At 49.1% G+C, this 20,637-nt stretch overlaps 1 protein-coding gene across 1 annotated transcript in view; it reads left to right on the forward strand.

The window, feature by feature from the left end:
- Window positions 1-1,043: 1,043 nt before the first annotated feature.
- LOC311229512 (RNA-binding motif, single-stranded-interacting protein 2-like) overlaps window positions 1,044-20,637 on the forward strand; it is a gene marked incomplete at its 5' end in the record, with an annotated part of 55,754 nt that continues 36,160 nt past the window's right edge. The window contains 2 exons of the mRNA XM_084315589.1: window positions 1,044-1,124; window positions 6,315-6,405. Coding sequence (XP_084171715.1) covers window positions 1,044-1,124; window positions 6,315-6,405 — 172 coding nt within the window. The remainder of the gene's footprint in view (window positions 1,125-6,314; window positions 6,406-20,637) is intronic.

The following is a 20,637-nucleotide window of genomic DNA, read 5'->3' on the forward strand; positions in this document are numbered from 1 at the left end:
AAATGACAGGCCTCGCAGCACAGAGTCCATCAGCCGCTGGAATGTTTGCGCTGCCCCTTTAAGGCCGAATGGCATGCGCAGGAATTCAAACAGTCCAAACGGGGTGATAATGGCAGTCTTGGGCACGTCGAGCGGATGGACCGGTACCTGGTGGTAGCCACGCACCAAATCTATTTTAGAAAAAATGGTGGCGCCCGCCAGGTGGGCAGAGAAATCCTGGATATGTGGCACTGGGTACCGGTCATGAGTGGTGATGTTATTTAGGCGACGGAAATCACCACACGGACGCCACTTCCCGTCCGCCTTGGGGACCATGTGTAGTGGGGAGGCCCAAGGACTGTTGGACCGGCGCACAATGCCGAGCCGTTCCATTGTGGCAAACTCCTCCCTGGCTATTGCCAGTTTAGCAGCATCCAGGCGGCGCGCCCGTGCATAAACTGGCGGGCCCACCGTTGGGATGTAATGTTCCACCCCATGCTTGGCGACAGAGGCAGAGAAAGTGGGGACAGTCAGAGCAGGAAACTCAGCGAGGAGGCGCTGGTACATATCGCCTGTGGCGAGCATATTGGCCAGGGCAGGCGGCCCCGGCCCCCCCAGTGTGCAGGGGTATGTGTCAAAGGACACAGAGCCAATCAGCCTACGGTTCGCAACGTCCACTAACAGTCTGTGAGCACACAAAAAATCCGCGCCCAGTATAGGCACCGACACTGAAGCAATAATAAATTCCCAGCTAAACTGCTGTCCATGTAAACATATAGTCACGTACCTGGTACCAAACGTACGGATGGAAGTCCCATTAGCCGCGTCCAGGGGTGGTCCATGACCGTTTCCCAAGGCGTCCGTGGCCGACGCAGGCAGGATGCTCCTCTGGGCGCCAGAATCCAACAACAGACGCCTTCCAGACAACGTGTCCTCGATAAACAACAGCTTGTTGATATTGACGCCAGCGCTCATAGCCGCTAACAAGCGCCGGCTCTCGCGTTTCCCTGGTTACCAAAGGTGCATGGTGGAACACAGCTCTTCGCTTTGTTGCCAAAACGGCGATGATAATAACAAAGCCCTCTATCATCCCTCTGTGTCTGATCCCTGCGATCAGCCACCCGATCAGACACAGCAGCCACACAGTACTGACGGGAGGCCAGTAGTATTCTGTCCGCCTCCTCTGCCAATCCCCGGTAATCCTTGGTGCGCACGAGAGGCGAGCTGGCCAGAGCCGTGCGCACCGGAGTCGGGAGTTGATGCAGGAACAGCTGCACAAAAATAAATGTAGCGTCACCTGAACCAAGCAGTGCTAGCATGTTCTCCATCAGTTCTGTTGGTTTACTGTCCCCCAATCCGTTGAGGGACAATAGGCGCTCCGCGCGCTCTGCATCTGACAGCTGGAAAATGCGCAACAGCTGTTCTCTGAGCGCGTCGTATTTGCCGGCTGCTGGCGGCTCTCTCAGGCATCCCATCAGCCGGCGTGTAGTGGAGGAATCCAATGACGCGACAACATGGTAATATTTCGTCTCATCCGACGTTATTCCGCGGAGGTGAAATTGTGCCTCGATGTGCTGAAACCACGGGGCCGGGTCATGCTGCCAAAACTCTGGCAACTTGACTGTAGCTGCATACACTGCGGGAACCACAGCCGGTGGATTCTCGTTATTGCTCATATTTCACACGTTTAGGGTCACCACTGTGGAAGTGAATCAATGAGACGAGCAGACGGAGTATCGAGTCTCTGAACTTTACTTCCAAACAAATCCAACAGAACCAAGGTACAGCCACACCCTTAAGTCAACTCCCTCCTGTCACTCAATCAGTGTCCATTCTGAAGTGAGACACCTCCATCTAGTGTCCACCACAGTATAATATATATAAATTAGTACTACTGAGTTAGAGTGCTAATCAAATGTATGTACAGAGTTGTAGTAATAATATGTACAGTGATACAGGTATGAAGACACTATGGTAGTAAGTCATACTGGCCAGCAGTGTAACTAGTGCAGATATAGTAGATATAGTATCTAAAGTTATGTAAAAAGGATTAAATGCAGGTATGTACAGACAGATGTGGATGGATATAAGACAAGACAATATGGTAGTAGTCATACTGGCCAGCAGCATGTGTGTGTGTGTGTGTGTGTGTGTGTGTGTGTGTGTGTGTGTGTGTGTGTGTGTGTGTGTGTGTGTGTGTGTGTGTGTGTGTGTGTGTGTGTGTGTGTGTGTGTGTGTGTGTGTGTGTGTGTGTGTGTGTGTGTGTGTGTGTGTGTGTGTGTGTGTGTGTGTGTGTGTGTGTGTGTGTGTGTGTGTGTGTGTGTGTGTGTGTGTGTGTGTGTGTGTGTGTGTGTGTGTGTGTGTGTGTGTGTGTGTGTGTGTGTGTGTGTGTGTGTGTGTGTGTGTGTGTGTGTGTGTGTGTGTGTGTGCGTGCGTGCGTGCGTGCGTGCGTGCGTGCGCGCGCGCGTGTGTGTGTGTGTGTGTGTGTGTGTGTGTGCGCGCGTGCGTGCGTGTGTGTGTCTGCAGTGCATGTGTTCACTGAGGAATCAAGCAGGATAAAGACAAGCATGAAACAGTTTATGGCCTTGCCTGAGGCGCTGTCTCCTGAAAACAACACCAGGGAACACAGACAGACACACACACACACACACACACACACACACACACACACACACACACACACACACACACACACACACACACACACACACACACACACACACACACACACACACAACACACACACACACACACAGACACACAGAGACATGTACGCACATGCAGTTGCACACAAACACACCAGACAACAGGAGGGTGGAGGCAGACAAAGCCTTACGGTGTGCCAGTGAACTTATTAATAGGACCCAGTTGACGGTGATAGGGAGCTGGTGCGCTTGCATGCCTGAGGAAGTCCTGGTATGCATGTTTAGTGGTCGGAGCGGATTCCTGTCCTGTGCCCCGCAGTCACCTCACCATACCTCTCGCTGTCTCCCTTTCAAGGTACGGCAAGATCGTCTCCACCAAGGCCATCCTGGATAAAACCACTAACAAGTGCAAAGGTGAGTCGTGTAGGTGGCCTTGTTTATGATGCACTGTAGATAGTACCCTGGCGTTACACTGTAAACACACATACTGTAGGCCCTGCTCCGGAAGGTTGGAGATCTCACCCTCGATATAGACGGCTGCTCCATCTGCCCTTCCCCAAAGGTCCGCAGCCTGGGCGTTATCCTGGACTCCACCCTTTCCTACCAAGCCCATGTCAGTTCCGTCACCAAATCCGCCTTCTTCCACCTCAGAAACATCTCCAGACTCCGACCATCACTTTCCGACTCCACAGCCGAGACCCTCATCCATGCCTTCGTCACCTCCCGCCTGGACTACTGCAACGGGGTCCTGTCCGGGGTTCAAAGCAAAACCCTGGACAGGCTCCAGTATGTTCAAAATTCGGCTGCCAGGGTTCTAACCCGCACCAAACCCTGGCAGCACATCACTCCCACCCTCATCCACCTACACTGGCTCCCCATCAAATCCTGCATCACCTACAAAACCTTCCTGCTCACTTACAAATCCCTCCACCCTCTGGCACCTCAGTACCTCACTGACCTCCTCCACCCCTATACTCAGTCAAGGTCCCTGCGATCCACGGACACTGGTCAGCTCTCCATTCCCCGAACCAGACTGCGGACCTTCGGGACAGAGCTTTCAGTGTGGCAGCTCCCACCCTCTGGAACCCTCCCCGCAGAACTCCGCAACGCCCCAACTCTGGACTCATTCAAAAACCTCTTCAACTTGACCTTTAACCCCTAATTTATCACTTTGTATGTTGTGTCTGTCCACTATGTTTGTTACTTTTGTTATTTTTCCCAAATCAAATCAAATCAAATCAAATTTATTTGTAAGGCCCGACAACACACGTTAATGTCCCCATGGGCCATACACGTCTTCTTTAAACAAGTCAAGAAGAAACATCACAATAATTCAAGAACAAAACAAGGACACCATAAGGTCCAAATTGTTTTTAAATAAATGCAAAATAAATAAATGCAACACTCCCAGACATACCCCACACGAAGGTAAGGAAAAACTCACTAAAACATAGCAATAGGAAAAAATGCACCACAGGCAATGTGGAGGAGAGACACCTTATAAGGGCCATTCAAGGGGGGATCTCCCTTCTTAGATGTCGGTGATAGTAGTGTTGCAGTAAAAACAGGCGAACAGTTGGTAAGCATGCACTCATGTGTGTAGTGAAACACAGATAAGTGCATGCGATAGCAACTGAACATTTTGAAACATTAAAGATAGAGCTGATAGCGGATCTATTTGAGGCACAGGGGCGGCGCAAAGAGGGTCGCGTCCTCCCGGTCTTGATCACGGGACGTTCAACACTCCGGTCATCACTCCGAGACAGCCGGAGACAGGGGGACAGGGGGCGGCGCAGAGAGGGTCGCAACCTCCCTGTCATCATCACGGGACGTCCAACGCTCCGGTCATCACTACGAGACAGCCGGAGACAGGGAGACAGGGGGCATGCAGAGAGGGTCGCATCCTCCCGGTCTTCATCACGGGACGTCCAACACTCCGGTCATGACTCTGGGACAGCCACTCACAGGGAGACAGGGAGACGGGACAGGCATTAGACAGCTCGCGTGATTGTGATGGGCGGACATAGCAATAGATACAAGTGGTAAGCATATATGTGAATAGAATAGATATATGAAGTAAGCATTTTATGTGAATAGAATAGAAGTACTTAACCCATCAATGAAATGCTTTGAGAGGCTGGTCAAGGATCACATCTGTGCCTCCCTCCCTAGTAACATGGACCCATTGCAGTTTGCATACAGGACAAACAGGTCCACTGACGACGCGGTCTCCCAGGTACTACACAACACCCTATCTCACCTTGACAGTCAGAAAGGGGGCTATGTGAGATTGCTGTTCATTGACTAGAGTTCAGCTTTCAACACCATAGTCCCCACCAGACTGGTTGACAAGCTGATCGATCTGGGTCTGAGCTCCTGGATCCTGGACTTTCTGAGTGACAGGCCCCAGGCGGTCAGGGTGGGGGGTCATACCTCCAGCACAATCACCCTGAGTATCGGGTCCCCCCAGGGCTGTGTTCTAAGCCCCCTGCTGTATTCACTGTACACACATGACTGTGTGGCCAGGTTCAGCTCCAACTCCATAGTGAAGTTTGCTGACGACATGGTAGTGGTGGGCCTGATCTCTAACAACGACGAGAAGGCCTACCGGGAGGAGGTTGATGAACTGGCACGCTGGTGCCGGATAACAGCCTACTCCTGAACATTGGTAAAACCAAGGAGCTGATCGTGGATTTTAGGAGAATACAGCAGGGGACACACACGCCACTGTGGATAATCGTGGACAGGGTGAGCAGTTTCAAGTACCTGGGAGAATCAAGAATCAAGAGGTTTATTTGTCACATACATACCAGGGCATACAGTGAAATGCGGGTGGTCATGCCTGCATTGATTGTGCAAAATACAATAACAGAGGACCTGACATGGACAACACACATAGACTCTGTGGTAAAAAAGACGAAACAACGCCTCTATCACCTGAGACAGTTAAGGAAGTTCAGAGTATCGGGGAAGATACTCCACTCCTTCTATTCCGGGGCTGTGGAGAGCATTCTGACTGGAAACATCACTGCCTGGTTTGGAAACAGCACGGCACAGGACAAAAAGGCCCTACAGAGAGTGGTGCGCTCAGCAGAGCGTACTACGGGTATTGCACTACCACCCCTGCAGGCCTGTTCAAGCTGCTGCGGTCAGGCAAGCGCCTACGTACACACGCAACAAGAACAGAGAGACTACGGCTCAGCTTCTTCCCCCAGGCCATCAGAACACTGAACACTGAACTCTCCACACACGTGTAACGGAGGTCTGTGAGTATATCCACAGTCACGATGGACTTCATGTGTTGTGAAGTGACTGTGGCACGTAGCGGTACTGCAAGTAAACTCACTCCCCCTTAAAAGGCATCCAGACCCATTACTTAGAAGTGAATTCACCTCTTGGTACAGTGGTCTGCGATGTCGCCCGCGGTGCGGGAGACCGGGGTTCGACTCCCACTCGGGGCATGTCAAATGAGACCGGTTTCACAAGTACACATGAACACACACACACACACATACACACAACACACATGCTGCAATCGTGTTTTTTATGTCTATTTTATTATTAGTATTATTGCACAATCGAAGTGGGCATGACCACCCGCATTTCACTGTATGCCCTGGTATGTATGTGACAAATAAACCTCTTGAGTCTTGAATCTTGAATAATGTCTTGTCTCTGTTGGTTTTCCAGGCTATGGCTTTCGTGGACTTTGACAGTCTGGCAGCAGCTCAGAAGGCGGTCACAGCCCTGAAGTCCAGTGGAGTCCAGGCTCAGATGGCCAGGTGAGGGTCAGCCAGCTTCTGTACTGTAGGGAGGGAGGGAGGAGGGAGGGAGGGAGGGAGGGAGGGAGGGAGGGAGGGGTGGGTGGGTGGGTGGGTGGGTGGGTGGGTGGGTGGAGGGATGGATGGATGGATGGATGGGTGGATGGGTGGGTGGAGGGAGGGAGGGAGGGAGGGAGGGAGGGAGGGGTGGAGGGAGGGAGGGGTGGATGGAGGGATGGAGGGAGGGATGGAGGAGGGGTGGATGGAGGGATGGAGGAGGGATGGAGGGAGGAAGGGGTGGATTGAAGGGGTGGATTGAGGGCTGGATGGGTGGATGGATGGATGGGTGGATGGATGGGTGGATGGATGGATGGGTGGATGGATGAATGGATGGAGGGTGGATGGATGGGTGGATGAATGGATGGATGGGTGGATGGATGGAGGGAGGGATGGAGGGAGGGGTGGATGGAGGGATGGAGGGAGGGATGGAGGGAGGAAGGGGTGAATTGAGGGATGGATGGATGGGTGGATGGATGGAGGGAGGGATGGAGGGAGGGGTGGATGGAGGGATGGAGGGAGGGATGGAGGGAGGAAGGGGTGGGTGGATGAATGGATGGATGGGTGGATGGATGGGTGGATGGATGGATGGGTGAATGGATGGATGGGTGGATGAATGGATGGATGGGTGGATGGATGGATGGGTGGATGAATGGATGGATGGGTGGATGGATGAATGGATGGGTGGGTGGATGGATGAATGGATGGATGGGTGGATGGATGGATGGGTGGATGGGTGGATGAATGGAGGGATGGGTGGATAGGTGGATTGGTGGATGGATGGGTGGATGGATGGATGGATGGATGGATGGATGAATGGATGGATGGGTAAACATCCCCCTGCACAGGGGCCAGAATTTGAATCAGAATCAGAAATTGACAGTTATTTGACTTGACATCAGCATGATGTCAATTCCTGGAACTCACATTTTGCACCCACACCCCTTACACTACCCCCCCCCCCCCCCCCCCCCCCCCCCTCACACACACACATGTTTGGCAAGGGATTGGGTTTCCTCATTGAGCGCTTATCCTTATCACGAGGGCACAAGAATCTTGTGTTTTATTATAAATGAAGCAGGGGGTCCTACGGATGGACGGGCCGTCAAAAGGAAGGACAGACAGATTTAAATATTTTGAAATCTCAATGTAGTTAATTTTTTTTTTTTTATTATTCTAGATGTGTTGTTGATGGATATGGATGGAAGGATAGTAAGGTTTGGAATATTTTGGAATCTCACAATTTTGATTTCAAATATTTTATTCTATTTTCAAATCTATTCTCGATTCATGGCATTCTAGGCAATTCGATTAAATTCCAGATTGCTTTTATATAAACGTCACGTTATAAAGCTTATATATTGTGTGAATCTTTCTGTGTGGCTAGTCTTGACTATCTGGGATTTAGTTCTATGGTCATGAGAAAGTTGAAACCAATAGCACAAGCCTGAAAACGTAATCTTAACTTTAATCTTAGAAGATTGAATCTCGATTCTTGATATTTCCCGAATTGTCCCCCACTCGCTCCTAGTAGATGGATAGATAGATATATTAGATTCAAATGTATTGTCATTATACAGCCCAAGTCCAGTACAATGGAAATAGGTTTGGCATCCAACCAATCTATAAAATATATAGATTAGTAATACTGAGTAATAGTGATAGTCAGATGTTTGTACAGAGTTGTAGTATTAATATGTACAGTGATATGTACATGTATAAAGACACTATGGTAGTAAGTCGTACTGGCCAGCAGTGTAACTAGTAAGAGTAGGTAAGGGATATGTACAGATATAGATATAGTATCTACAGATATGTAAAAAGGATTATATGCAGGTATGTACAGACAGATGTGTATATATCTATCTATCTATCTATCTATCTATCTATCTATCTATCTATCTATCTATCTATCTATCTATCTATCTATCTATCTATCTATCCGGCACCCAAACAGGCAAGGTAACACCCGGAGCCCCGACCTCGGAAGACCCAAGTAACCAATCCATGCCTGCCTGCGGTGGCCGCGGGCCGCAGCGGGGTGCAACTGAACACTGGGCTCAGGTTCACCGCGCCTCCCCCTCCGCACGCTGCCACACTATACCGCCGGTTTCCAACACTCCGCGGCTGCAACTGAACACCGGGGGATTAACTCCCCCAGACAGCGTGCGCTCAATCATAGGCGTTGATGGCCGCCATGGAAATCTAAATATACGGAGGGTCTAAGTCACTGGGTCACTGGGGACTAGGGGGTAAAACACACCGCTCTGAAAGGAGATACCGCTCTTGAAGTCCATTAGCCGTCTCTTCGACCCGCGTGGGCCGAGGCGTCCGGACAGCGGCCCGGAGAGAGTTCTTCTGACGTCAGTCCCGGTAGAAAGACACGGTTTCAACGTTGTTTCAACTGCGTCATTGAGATAAACCTACTCTTACTAGAATATCTGACATGAAGGGGAAAAAAATTTATAAATAAAAAAAATTAACCTTCGTACCGTCCTTTACTATCATGCATGCACTTTGCTACTAAATAATCTACCTTGCCTATATTACTATCTACTATATATATTAATATGTTTCTACTACTATGCTCTCAACACTGTAGCACTCAAGTTTCAACACTGTTTGACGCACATTGTTACTCAGCGGAAAGAGTTGTACCCTTCCTGCTGACTTGTTAAAAGCGTGGGCTAAATTACTAAATGTAAATGTAAATGTAGTTATGCTGCTGGCCAGTATGACTTACTACCATAGTGTCTTTATACCTGTATCACTGTACAGGTATATATAACCCATACAACTCTGCATGATAGCATGTACAATAATCCTGTATATACCATATATACAGTATATATATATTTATTCTTAACATGTATATATATATATATATCCACATCAATCTATACATACCTACATATAATCCTTTTTACATATCTGTAGATACTATATCTATATATCTGTATCCCTTACCTACTATTACTAGTTACACTGCTGGCCAGTATGACTTACTACCATAGTGTCTTTATACCTGTATCACTGTACATATATTAATACTACAACTCTGTACATCCATCTGATTAGCAGATCTGATTATTACTCAGTAGTACTCATTTATATATTGTATACCCAGTTTAATCACCTGTACATTGTATATTACTATTGCACTTTTCTGTTACATTAGCACCATGGTTGGAGGCCAAACCTCTTTTCGTTGTACTATGATGACAATGAATTGTAATCTAATCTAATACATTTCAAGTGTAGGCTGAGAGACTACAACTGCTTTATAAGTTGGTAAACACACTCCTGACAGCATCTTTGAAGTTTCTGTGAACGTCTACTCACGTTCAACATATTCATTGTTCCTTTTTTCTTTGTCGCATATCCTGAAAATAAATATAATTAGGGATGTTCGATATTGGCTTTTTTACCGATACCGATATACCGATATTGTCCAACTCTTAATTTCTGATACCGATATCAACCGATATCAACCGATACCGATATATGCAGGCCCCCCCCCCCCCCCCCCCCCCAAAAAAACGGAATAATTTCAGGTAATTAACATTACATATCTCTTGTCGTGGAATTAACACAACATTATGCATACTTTTGACAATAAAAAAAAATCTGAATGTGTTCCTACTTGCTTGCCTGGGTAAATAAAGGTTAAATAAATGGAAAAAATTAAATAACAATTTTTGAAAACCGATACCGATCATTTCCGATATCACATTTGAATGCCAATATCGGACATCCCTAAATATAATGCATTATTATTATCATTATCGGCGTTGAATGAAAGCCCAATTCATCTCAAGTTGAACTACGCCACGTCAAGTCGGCCTGGCAGCAGGTTGGGCCCGGTGTTTGTGCTGGCAGGGAATGTGTCCCATGCAGCAGAGTGTTCCCGTTAGATAAGATGTCACTGGTACGCCCACTCCGGGCCGGTTCACACAGTGTGGTTATCCCCGGCAGAGTGGGACGCATCTGCCCGCGCGGAGCCGTCCTTGGTGTAATCTGGCTTCTCACGTCCGGGGCAGCCCAGGGGCACAGCGCCGCTCCATAACAGGCCCAGTGGAGCCCGGCTCGGAGGGACAGGGGAACAATGGCACGGCTAAAAATAGAACCCTCGAGTCCCTGCTTCCCAGCAGCTCCCCGGGTGAAATGTAGAACTCTGCTCACATGCACCGTGTGTGTGTGTGTGTGTGCGTGCGTGCGTGCGGTGTGTGTGTGTGTGTGTGTGTGTGCGTGTGTGTATTAAATACATGGAAATGTATTCGTATTCAAGTCGTTGTTTTGAAGTTGTTGTTTTTGGCGAGAGCTTGTATGGAACGTGTGAGAATTTAAATTGGAGCGCAAGTGCAGCCAATTCAGTGACGCTATGTGTTTTTTATATAGTATGGTGGTGAAATTGGTATTAAATTCTGCTCTAAGTGGTATTAAAATGGTCTTAAAAAGTCTTAAATGTAACCCTGACACACACACACACACACACTTTAGTCTCACCTGACCTGAGGGCCCAGGATAATTACCAGTGTGTCGCCATAGAAGCGTCAAGCGTGACTTCAGGGCTGCGAGCGTCGCTCGGGGGGAACGTACTGCGGTGAAAGAGGGTGAAAGGAGATTTAATTCACCAGTGTTCGAGTCCAGCTGCGTCTACACCGGCCGTGACACCTGGTTTTTAAGAAACGTTGGAGTTGAAAAGGATTTTATGAATTGAAGGGGCTCTTCACCAAAAAAAACAATGACGATTTATTTTGCACATAATCTCACACACATCCTAGTTTGATAGTTATTGAGAGTAAAAGAGTTTTGAATATGGCCCCACCGGTGATGTCATCGCGGACACTGAATCCTCGTTGCCGTGTTAATTAGAGCTCCATGAAATGATGTAGATGGAAAAAGGCTTCATCACGGTGTTGCAATTAACACAACGCAAGGATTCAATGTCCCCGATGATGACATCACTGCTGGTGGCCTCTATAATTACTCGCAATAACTGTCAAACGAAACAAAATGTGTTCAAAAACTGTTTAGTGGTTTTGGAAGTGTGTGAGATTTTGTGCAAAATGTATATATTTGGTGAAGTGCCCCTTTAATGGAAATCTTTTAAACAACACACGATGAAAATAATTTTATCTGTTATCATCCTGGGCAGAGCCGTGTGACAGTGACACCGTAGAACCAGCTGGGATTCTCGCGGGCCTGTCATCATTAGCCTCCTCCTCCGTAGTAGTAGTAATTAGCGAGCGTTGTGCCGCCGTCGTCTGGATCCGGCTCTCGCAGCACGTCAGAGGGTTACATAACGAGGAAGTGTTGCCTCACCCAGACAAGTTAAACCTCCACGAAGAGAGAGGCCCCTCCCCAAAAGGCTGCCTGTTTTCAGTTAGGGGTGGGGTGGGGTGGGGAGGAGGGGGGGGTTGGGGAGGAGGGGACAATGGTTTCTCAGACAATAAATTCCGTTTCAAGACTGGGCGTCGACACGCTTTTAACGTCATAAATTCGCCCCAGGAATTCGTTTTCATCAGATAAAACGAAAAAGAAATAACGACCTGGCGGGGGGGGGGGGGGGGCGTGCCACACATCTCAACTGGAGCTGAACCCCCCCCACGTGTGAACCCGGGAGCTCGGACCGGGCGGTCCTGCCGCCGGTGTGTGCGTGCGCTCTTCTCTCTCTCTCTCTCTCTCTCTCTCTCTCTCTCTCTCTCTCTCTCTCTCTCTCTCTCTCTCTCTCTCTCTCTCTCTCTCTCTCTCTCTCTCACGCGGGAGAGGAATTACTGGTCGGGATGGTTTCACTTCCAGTCTCTCCTCACAGAGAAAACATGAATGAGACGTAGTGAGTGCGATCGAGAGAGAACGGAGGAACGAGGGATGAGGACAAAGGAGAGGAAGAATAGAGTTGAATAGAGTTGAGACACTTGTCTTTCCTCTCTCTCTCTCTCTCTCCTTGGCTGTCGTCTTGACTCCTCCTCTTTCATTACCCCGAGACTCCCACCACCTCCTCCTCGTCTGCCCCCCCCCTCCTCCTCCTCCCCTCTGTACCAAATACCAGCATAATAAGCCTCTCTTTTCTCCTCCCATCCCTCTCTCCTCCTTCTCTCTCCCCTCCCCTATCCCCCCCCCCCCCCTCCGTGTTGGCCCAGCCTCTGCTCTGCTGGTTGCCAGGCTCCTGTTGCTGTGCCAACTCCTTAGCTTCACGCCTGGCTTCCTGTCTGCTTCCACACACACACACACACACACACACACACACACACACACACACACACACACACACACACACACACACACACACACACACACACACACACACACACACACACACACACACACACACCTACACACACACACACACACCTACACACACACACACACACACACACAGACACAGTCACACAGCGTTCTACCCAGCCAGAGATCACAATCATCTCACATTTAGCTTCTGACTCACTATTCCCCCTCCCTCAGTTAGTCCCTCAGTTAGTCCCTCAGTTAGTCCCTCAGTTAGACCCTCAGTTAGTCCCTCAGTTAGTCCCTCAGTTAGACCCTCAGTTAGTCCATCAGTTAGTCCCTCAGTTAGTCCCTCAGTTAGTCCCTCAGTTAGACCCTCAGTTAGACCCTCAGTTAGTCCCTCAGTTAGTCCCTCAGTTAGACCCTCAGTTAGTCCCTCAGTTAGTCCCTCAGTTAGTCCCTCAGTTAGACCCTCAGTTAGTCCCTCAGTTAGTCCCTCAGTTAGACCCTCAGTTAGTCCATCAGTTAGTCCCTCAGTTAGTCCCTCAGTTAGTCCCTCAGTTAGACCCTCAGTTAGACCCTCAGTTAGTCCCTCAGTTAGTCCCTCAGTTAGACCCTCAGTTAGTCCCTCAGTTAGACCCTCAGTTAGACCCTCAGTTAGTCCCTCAGTTAGTCCATCAGAAAAAATTACAAGCATGATATTATGATTTGTGTGTGGCCTTGTTTTCTTTTGTTGTGGGGACCAAATGGGGAGAACAATGTAACGTGTTAAGTAATGTAAGTATTATTGCCACTATTCACAATTGTTAAATAATAGTAGCCTAAATTGTTTGGCATCATTGTTGATAATGGCAGCCAATAAAAATTACCCGGGAAAATGTTTGAGTGAGCGCATTGTGGTCGAGCAAAATGGAGTCACCAGAACATGCTATTATTCACACAGGACTTCATATTAGCTACGTGGGAATCGAGAATGACTCCCCAATCTCTTTTTCAAAGACACATTTCAAAAGACTCTGTTTTCGTCAGGGTTTCCTTGACTTGACATGCTCCTGGATTCAATCAATTATGATGCGCAAACTGAACAACAGTTCTGGCGGCAAAATAATCTCACCACAATAATTAATAACGAGTGCACTGCCTCAAGCAGTACATACTTAGGCTATTGCAAAGCCAGTTTTGTGATTACTGGGATGTGCATTCACATCGGATTAATGTCTTCGCCAAAATACAGTATGTCATTTGCACTCAAATTTGTCCCTTACACTACAGACATATTATAGACATACTTGCTTATAGACATAGCATATTCGCATGGGATTAGAATCAGTAATGATCTTAGTCATTAACAGGCTACTAGTCCTGTGTGAACAGGCTACTCATTGTATGACAGCAAGCACATTTTTAGGCTTTCCAACCTGTCTCTTTGTTGGCTAGGCCAGTTTTTTTTCCATTTTTTTTTGCAGTCAGGCCACCGAACTTAGAAGCCAGGCCGCTTAATCATTTTAGGTAACCAACTTGCGTCTAGCCATGCCCCCGCGGCGACGCGGCAGCGGCAGAGCGGAGCGGCATTATGTAACCGTAATTCCCCCTCTTTTAACATTGACGGTTAGCTCAACTGGTTCGCCGCCTTGCTGTGGATCCTGCGGTGCGTTGGTGACAAGTTCGAATCCTTACATTTTTTTTTAACGTGCATTCTTTCGCCGGTTAAGTTTAGGCATTGTTTCCGAGTTGGTTAAGGTTAGGGTTAAGTTTAGGCATTGTTCTGTATCGTTAGTGGCTTAGCTTGGCATCGCCTTCTGCACTATCTCGCGTACGTGCACGCGTACTGAATAAACCACAAATGTACCTCTAATACCAGTATTAGTCTGACCACACCCCTCATCAGCTTACCTTCATAAGCAGGTGTGTGGTCACCTGCTCTCCTCCTTCTCGCTTTCACCACAAGGAAGAGGTGCCTCGGTAGATCCCCACACTTGACACCATGATGGAAGAAATTGGATTAGGAACAGCTTGGGAAACAAGGATACGTTGACATCATATCTTTATTTTCTCTCTCACTATTTTCGAGAAAATACGGCGATATTGTCTTCGTACTGGAGTGTCTAGAAGATGATGATCATTCTACAAACCCTCCACCGGTTTTCGTATTGGGAGCACGCCGCTGCATGCTTCTCAACTGCAGTTCCTTGCTGTGTTTGTTGGGGTGAAACCTGTCAGGCCACAGCTGAACTGTCGGACATGCCGCTGTTGTGAGGAGCGGTGCGTTCCAGGTTGGGTGAGTAGTGTTTGCTGGCGGGCTCCACTTGTCTGTTGGTGCTATGGGGGCTACTAGACAAAGTTTATGGAAACCGGCCCCAGGCTAGGGTCCTTTGTTTAGCCGTCTAGGCGACAGAAGGCCTTGGTCTGGCGACCATTTTAGTTTTAACTAGTGGGCCGCGACCATTGACACTGGTGATCCCTGTGTGTTCTGGACGAGTGGATTCTCTCTGTCACCGTGTTAAGACCCCATCTTTCATATCCAAATGAGAGTATTCCTTCACGAGGGGATATGTGCATGTAATGTGCGATAGCGGCAGATTCATGTTCAAAGTCAGCTATACAGGCCAGTTGGTACTGTGCTGATTCCGCCGGACGTGTTATTGTCACCGTTGTGAAGCGGTGTTGACGTCTTGTTTTCTCTTTTCTCTTAAAAAGTGAGGAGGGTTCAGAACGGCGGCCTGTCTGGGTGAGTGTTATGTCATTGTTTACATGTTCATAGCTTACGGTTAGCCGGTCGGTGGCCTGGCGCGGGGTAGCTTAGGCTTCTCGCGCGCCGCCGGGAGCTCGCTCCTGATCGCGTGCGTCGTAGATCGGCGTCTCGCGAGCGGAAGCGATAGCACCCGAACGTTTGGAGCAGCCGTTAGCTTGATGCTATTCTGTTGAACGTGCTTTGATTTTTAACATGTTTTACACTCTTGACCACGACGTCATCTTTGACAGGGGATGTTCGTCAACCCTGCCTGAGCCTAGACGGGGATTGCGTCAACAAAGAGGGCTGTGTTCTACGGTGGCTTATGACTGCACTTCGCTGATCTGCGTTCCGGGCAGGTACGGGGTTGGCCAGACCCTCATAACACGTCTTCTGGTTTTACCTTGCTAAATGTATTGTGAATGACGGTGTTTTTTCCCAAAAACGTGTGTTGTTGCAATGCATTTGAGATACGTTGCGGGTTGTGTGTGAGCTGTTTTTGTCACTGGCAGTAGCTTCTCTGTGCAGGTCGTGATGTATTGATCTGGTTGTTGTGTGAGAAACATCATGGTGTTTATGTGTACCGTGTACTCACTACTAAGGCAACTAACCTATGAAGCTATGCTTGGTGACGAGTGAGTAAAAGAATGTTCTTTCTCAGACTGTAATGACAATGGACAGTGAGTTCACACATTAACAGGTTTTCCTGTTTTAACTGGCCGTATTGAGGGTAAAATAGGAGGATTGTGTTTTTCCCCCCCCGGTTCCCTGGGGACTTTATCACCTCCTATCAGACATGTTGTGCATTAATTGTGTCTTTTGTGTGGTAGGGATACGATGTAACTCTCAGCTTGATTGCTGAGGTTGTGCTAAATCTGCTGGAGAAACTTATTTCCTAAAGGGAAATTGGTTTGGTTGCGGTCATGTGTGCTTAGCAAGGCCTGTGGTCGATACTAATCAAGAATGATGTATTCTCTCATTGTGATGATGATGGGTTGTGTGTGTCATGTGACCTACAACTGGGTTGTACTGACCACAGAAGCACATGTGTATGTTGGACCGGGGTTCTTAGAGCCCTCTCTATTCTGTGTTTTTCCTTAGTAAAAATCAGATAGCAGGTTAGCTCGTGCGCTGTGTGGAGCTGTGAAACGCTTCATAGGGTTGACTATGACTGTGTCATATTCTCTTTTTGTCGTTACGTCGTATCATGGGTGTGGGGTCGTAAAGGGGTGAACTGGTAACCTTTCCTCTCCCCGTTGTTCTGTCGGTCAGGGGTACACCCCCTGTCCTTCAAGGTTCCCGTCACGTGGCGGTTCGGCACGTTACGGGGGGGGGGGGGGGGGGGGGGGGAGGGAGTTCCTGGTCCCACGGCCTGGTATATTGGGCGTGTGCACCGCAGGAATTCCCCCGCCATAGAGTACGTCACCGTGCGCGTCTCTGTTGGTAGGACTTCCGTGTGCTGTTCAGGTCCATGTGATGGATCTGTTTTCAGGGGGGGTGGTCAGGGCTCCTCCTCACCAAGCGCCTACTCAGGCCTTCTGTGAGTTCGGACTCCTTCTTCCATGTGATCCATGTGAGGAAGCCTCCATCAGAGTACAGAGCCTTCCTCCTCAGATTGTCAAAGTGAGTGGACCCTCTAGAAGGGTCCTTTTTCTATTGTATGTATATTCGATTCAATTCGTTTATTGAGTGTGTATGGGTTCGGTGCCTCTTCCCCGGAGGCCCTAAAACCAGTTTTTTACATGGCTCAAGGTGCAATATATTCTTTTCAATCTGTACAGCTCGCGTGGGAAGTCTCTCTGGGGATCCCCGTCTCTTTCCTATGGGAGGGTGGTGGGATGTAAAAATGTGAACATTTTTTACCCCGGCTGTGTAGACTGGGATACATACTGTTGATGCTTCCTTCTTTCTATTCCAGAAGTGTTGGAGTTAGGGAGTGTCACACCCCTCTTGTCGTTCCCCTGGGCGCCTTGGGGATTCAATGGCAGGTCTAAATAGCCTGTTCATTGATGGGGGTGTGTCCCGACGCACGTATAGTGCTAGCTCGCTGTAAACAGGCGATTGACTGGCACGCCTTAGTTGCTTGTGGTTGAAACAGCGTTTTTATAAAGCAACTGAGATGGGGGTTTTTCCTCTTCCGGCGACCACATCCCATGACCTGGGTGGGTTGTCGACGGATCCTCGTTCATGTCTGGGGGATGATGACGGGATGGATCTGAACATATGTAGTGGGGTCTCACGCCCTTGGGGTGGGCCACCAGGCGCGGTTCGTCCCGACGTCTGGGTGGCGCCTTCTTTTCATGTTAAGATCAACACGCATATCTGCCCTTTTCCTGGGGCATGTCGGCGTGGTTAGGGCACGGGACTGGTTCTGGTCACGCTGGTCCAGATCAGTTGAACCCGTTGTCCGCCGGGGATGCAGATCTGCTGTTCTGGTACCCTGAGGGACTTGGGCTTTTTTCAGGGGGAAAAATGCCAGGTCGGTCTGGGTGTCACAGGGTTAAGCGCTATGGAGACCCTGGTTGGGTATGTTTTTACTCAGCACTGTCGTCATGGCTTACAGCCATGCCATTCTGTACGCGCTCGATCTCGTCGGATCTCGGCCGCTACACAGGTTGGTCCTGGTTAGTACTTGGTTGGGAGACCGCCGGGGAATACCAGGTACGGTGTGCTTAGGGGCTGGTTCTCCATTGTTTTTCGCTCCTCTCTCACGCATGGCGAAGAGGGGCCTGTGGGGGTGGTTTTTTGACCTCCTCTGGTGACCCTGTGCTTCCCGTACCGCCAGGCCCGGTCCGAAGTGATGTTTGCGACCCGTAGGCCTGGGTTAACCCTTTTTGGAAACTGAAACACTTGTACTGCGGTATAGCCGGTGTATACCCGCAGGTGTGTTTTGGAGTTTTTTCTTGAGGGGTTATAGGAACAACCACCGCATTGGGTAACACCGAGGTGGTTGATTCCCTGGTGTGTTGGAGCAGTGTCAACTCCCGGGTTCACCGGTTGAGGGTGCCCCTGCACGTTCATGACGTCTGCCAATCGTGTCAGCCTTCTCTGCCTCGACCCCTCTGGGTGGGGGTTGTTAAATGGAGGCTTGGTCATGCAACACCGCCAGCTTACGCTCCTTCCGCCGGGGCGGCTGTGTTCAGCTGTCCCCTCTGGCGCCTGTCTCGTCCGCAGTCTCCAGGCTAGGGTTAACAGCCTGTTGCCTGGTTTTTCCCCGGTGCGCTGCCTGCTTCCGTTGGTTAACCTTTTTTGTGTGCTTACGGCCATGCTGACTGCCTATTCTGCAGGGTCAGTGTGCCAGGCGGTGTACTATTGGGGGGACGGGGCCCGCTCGGCTTACTGGCCTGGTTGGTTCCGCCTGGGAATACCAGGTGCAGTAACTGAGGGGCCTTTGTCCGAATACGCTGGCGATGTGGGGGGCGGGGCACTACGTGCCCACCTGGTGGGGTCTTGATGCTGGCATCATGGACTTCTCCGGGCCCCCATTCCAGGGAGTCCAGTCCTTTTGGTGGGTCTGGGTCTTCCTTCGTGCTCCGCTGCTACGGCCTTGCCACGGGGTTGGGTTTGCCCTTGACCCCGTGATTCTGGGGGCAGTAACGAGGTTGTTCCTCCGTTCGTTCCCGGGTGGCATGCGGGTTGTGCGTGTGTGTAGTCGTGGGTCAAGCCACGGTCTGCTCACCCTGTGCGTTGAGTTGCTTGAGTGCCTCTTCGCACGGTCGGGTCCGTCGCCCTCCCGTGACGTCCCTAATAGGGGGGCTACCCTCCATTAGGGGGGGTCGGGGGGGCTCGGCCCTCCCTGTTCTGATGGTTTTGGGGGGCTGTCAGCGGGGTGTATTTGTCAGCCAAGTGGCTCCGCTTGGCCTCCCTTGTGCAGAAGGCGATGCCAAGCTAAGCCACTAACGATACAGAACGTTAGGTTATGACTATAACCAAGTTCTGTTAGTTAGGGGCGATGCTTGGCATCGGACGCCGCTGCAGCCCTTGTCCTCACCTTGTGGTGAAAGCTTGGGAAGGAGGAGAGCAGGTGACCACACACCTGCTTATGAAGGTAAGCTGATGAGGGGTGTGGTCAGACTAATACTGGTATTAGAGGTACATTTGTGGTTTATTCAGTACGCGTGCACGTACGCGAGATAGTGCAGAAGGCGATGCCAAGCATCGCCCCTAACTAACAGAACTTGGTTATAGTCATAACCTAACGTTTTCGGAGTTGGTTAAGGTTAGAAGGGTTAAGTTTAGGCATTGTTTCGGAGTTGGTTAAGGTTAGAGTTTGTCTTAGAGCATGGCAATATTTTTTCGGAGTTGGTTAAGGTTATGGTTAAGTTTAGGCATTGTTTCGGAGTTGGTTAAGGTTATGGTTAAGTTTAGGCATTGTTTCGGAGTTGGTTAAGGTTAGAGTTAAGTTTAGGCATTGTTTCGGAGTTGGTTAAGGTTAGAGTTTGTCGCAGAGCATGGCAATAGAATGCAGCCTATTTCCGCACTGCCGCTCTCTCGCGCTGCCGCGGTCACATGGGCGTCGTGGCCAATCAGAGAAACGCTGAACACAAGTTGGTTACCTAAAATGTTGACGCGGCCAGGCCAGTGTTTCTAGTTGCAGCAGCGCAATAGTTAGATAACCTAGGTGGGGAACAACCAGGAGATCACTGCAACTCACACAAGTTGGAGAACTATCTCTCTCTCTCTCTCTCTTGCTCACACACACACAAAGGGAGTGGTTTGTGATTGGTGGAAGCGGGACCCTTACAAAAAAACTGTTGTTGCTAATCATTGACACATGCTAGCCTGTAATAATCCCCCCCAGAAAAATCTACTTTGCATTTTATATATTGCAAATATATGCCATCACACACACTGGCATTTAAAGGGTTAGAATTATAAAATGAACATGTGGTGTTATGATCAGGGCTGAAGTTGAATAAAAGATTGTATTTTTTTCAATCATCAGTTCAACATTACAAAAAAACAGAAAATCCATCAAAATCAGTGTTGTTGCTAATCATTATGCTAGCCTGTTTTTTTAACAATAATTTGTGATGCCATCACAAACACTGGCATTTAAAGGGTACAAATAAAAAAATGCCTTCACCAGAATGCAGGAAATGAAGTCTTTGTAACAAAATATTTCCTGGTGGGGGACCCCAGACCCCCCGCTTAAAAAGTGACCTGACTGGGGCTATATTTTGCACTATATTTCCTGGTCTGAATGATTTCCCCAGTCCGGCCCTGGTTAAAAGCC

This window comes from Notolepis coatsorum (genome assembly GCF_963971535.1).
Source record: "Notolepis coatsorum genome assembly, chromosome: 6".
Lineage (NCBI taxonomy): Eukaryota > Metazoa > Chordata > Actinopteri > Aulopiformes > Paralepididae > Notolepis > Notolepis coatsorum.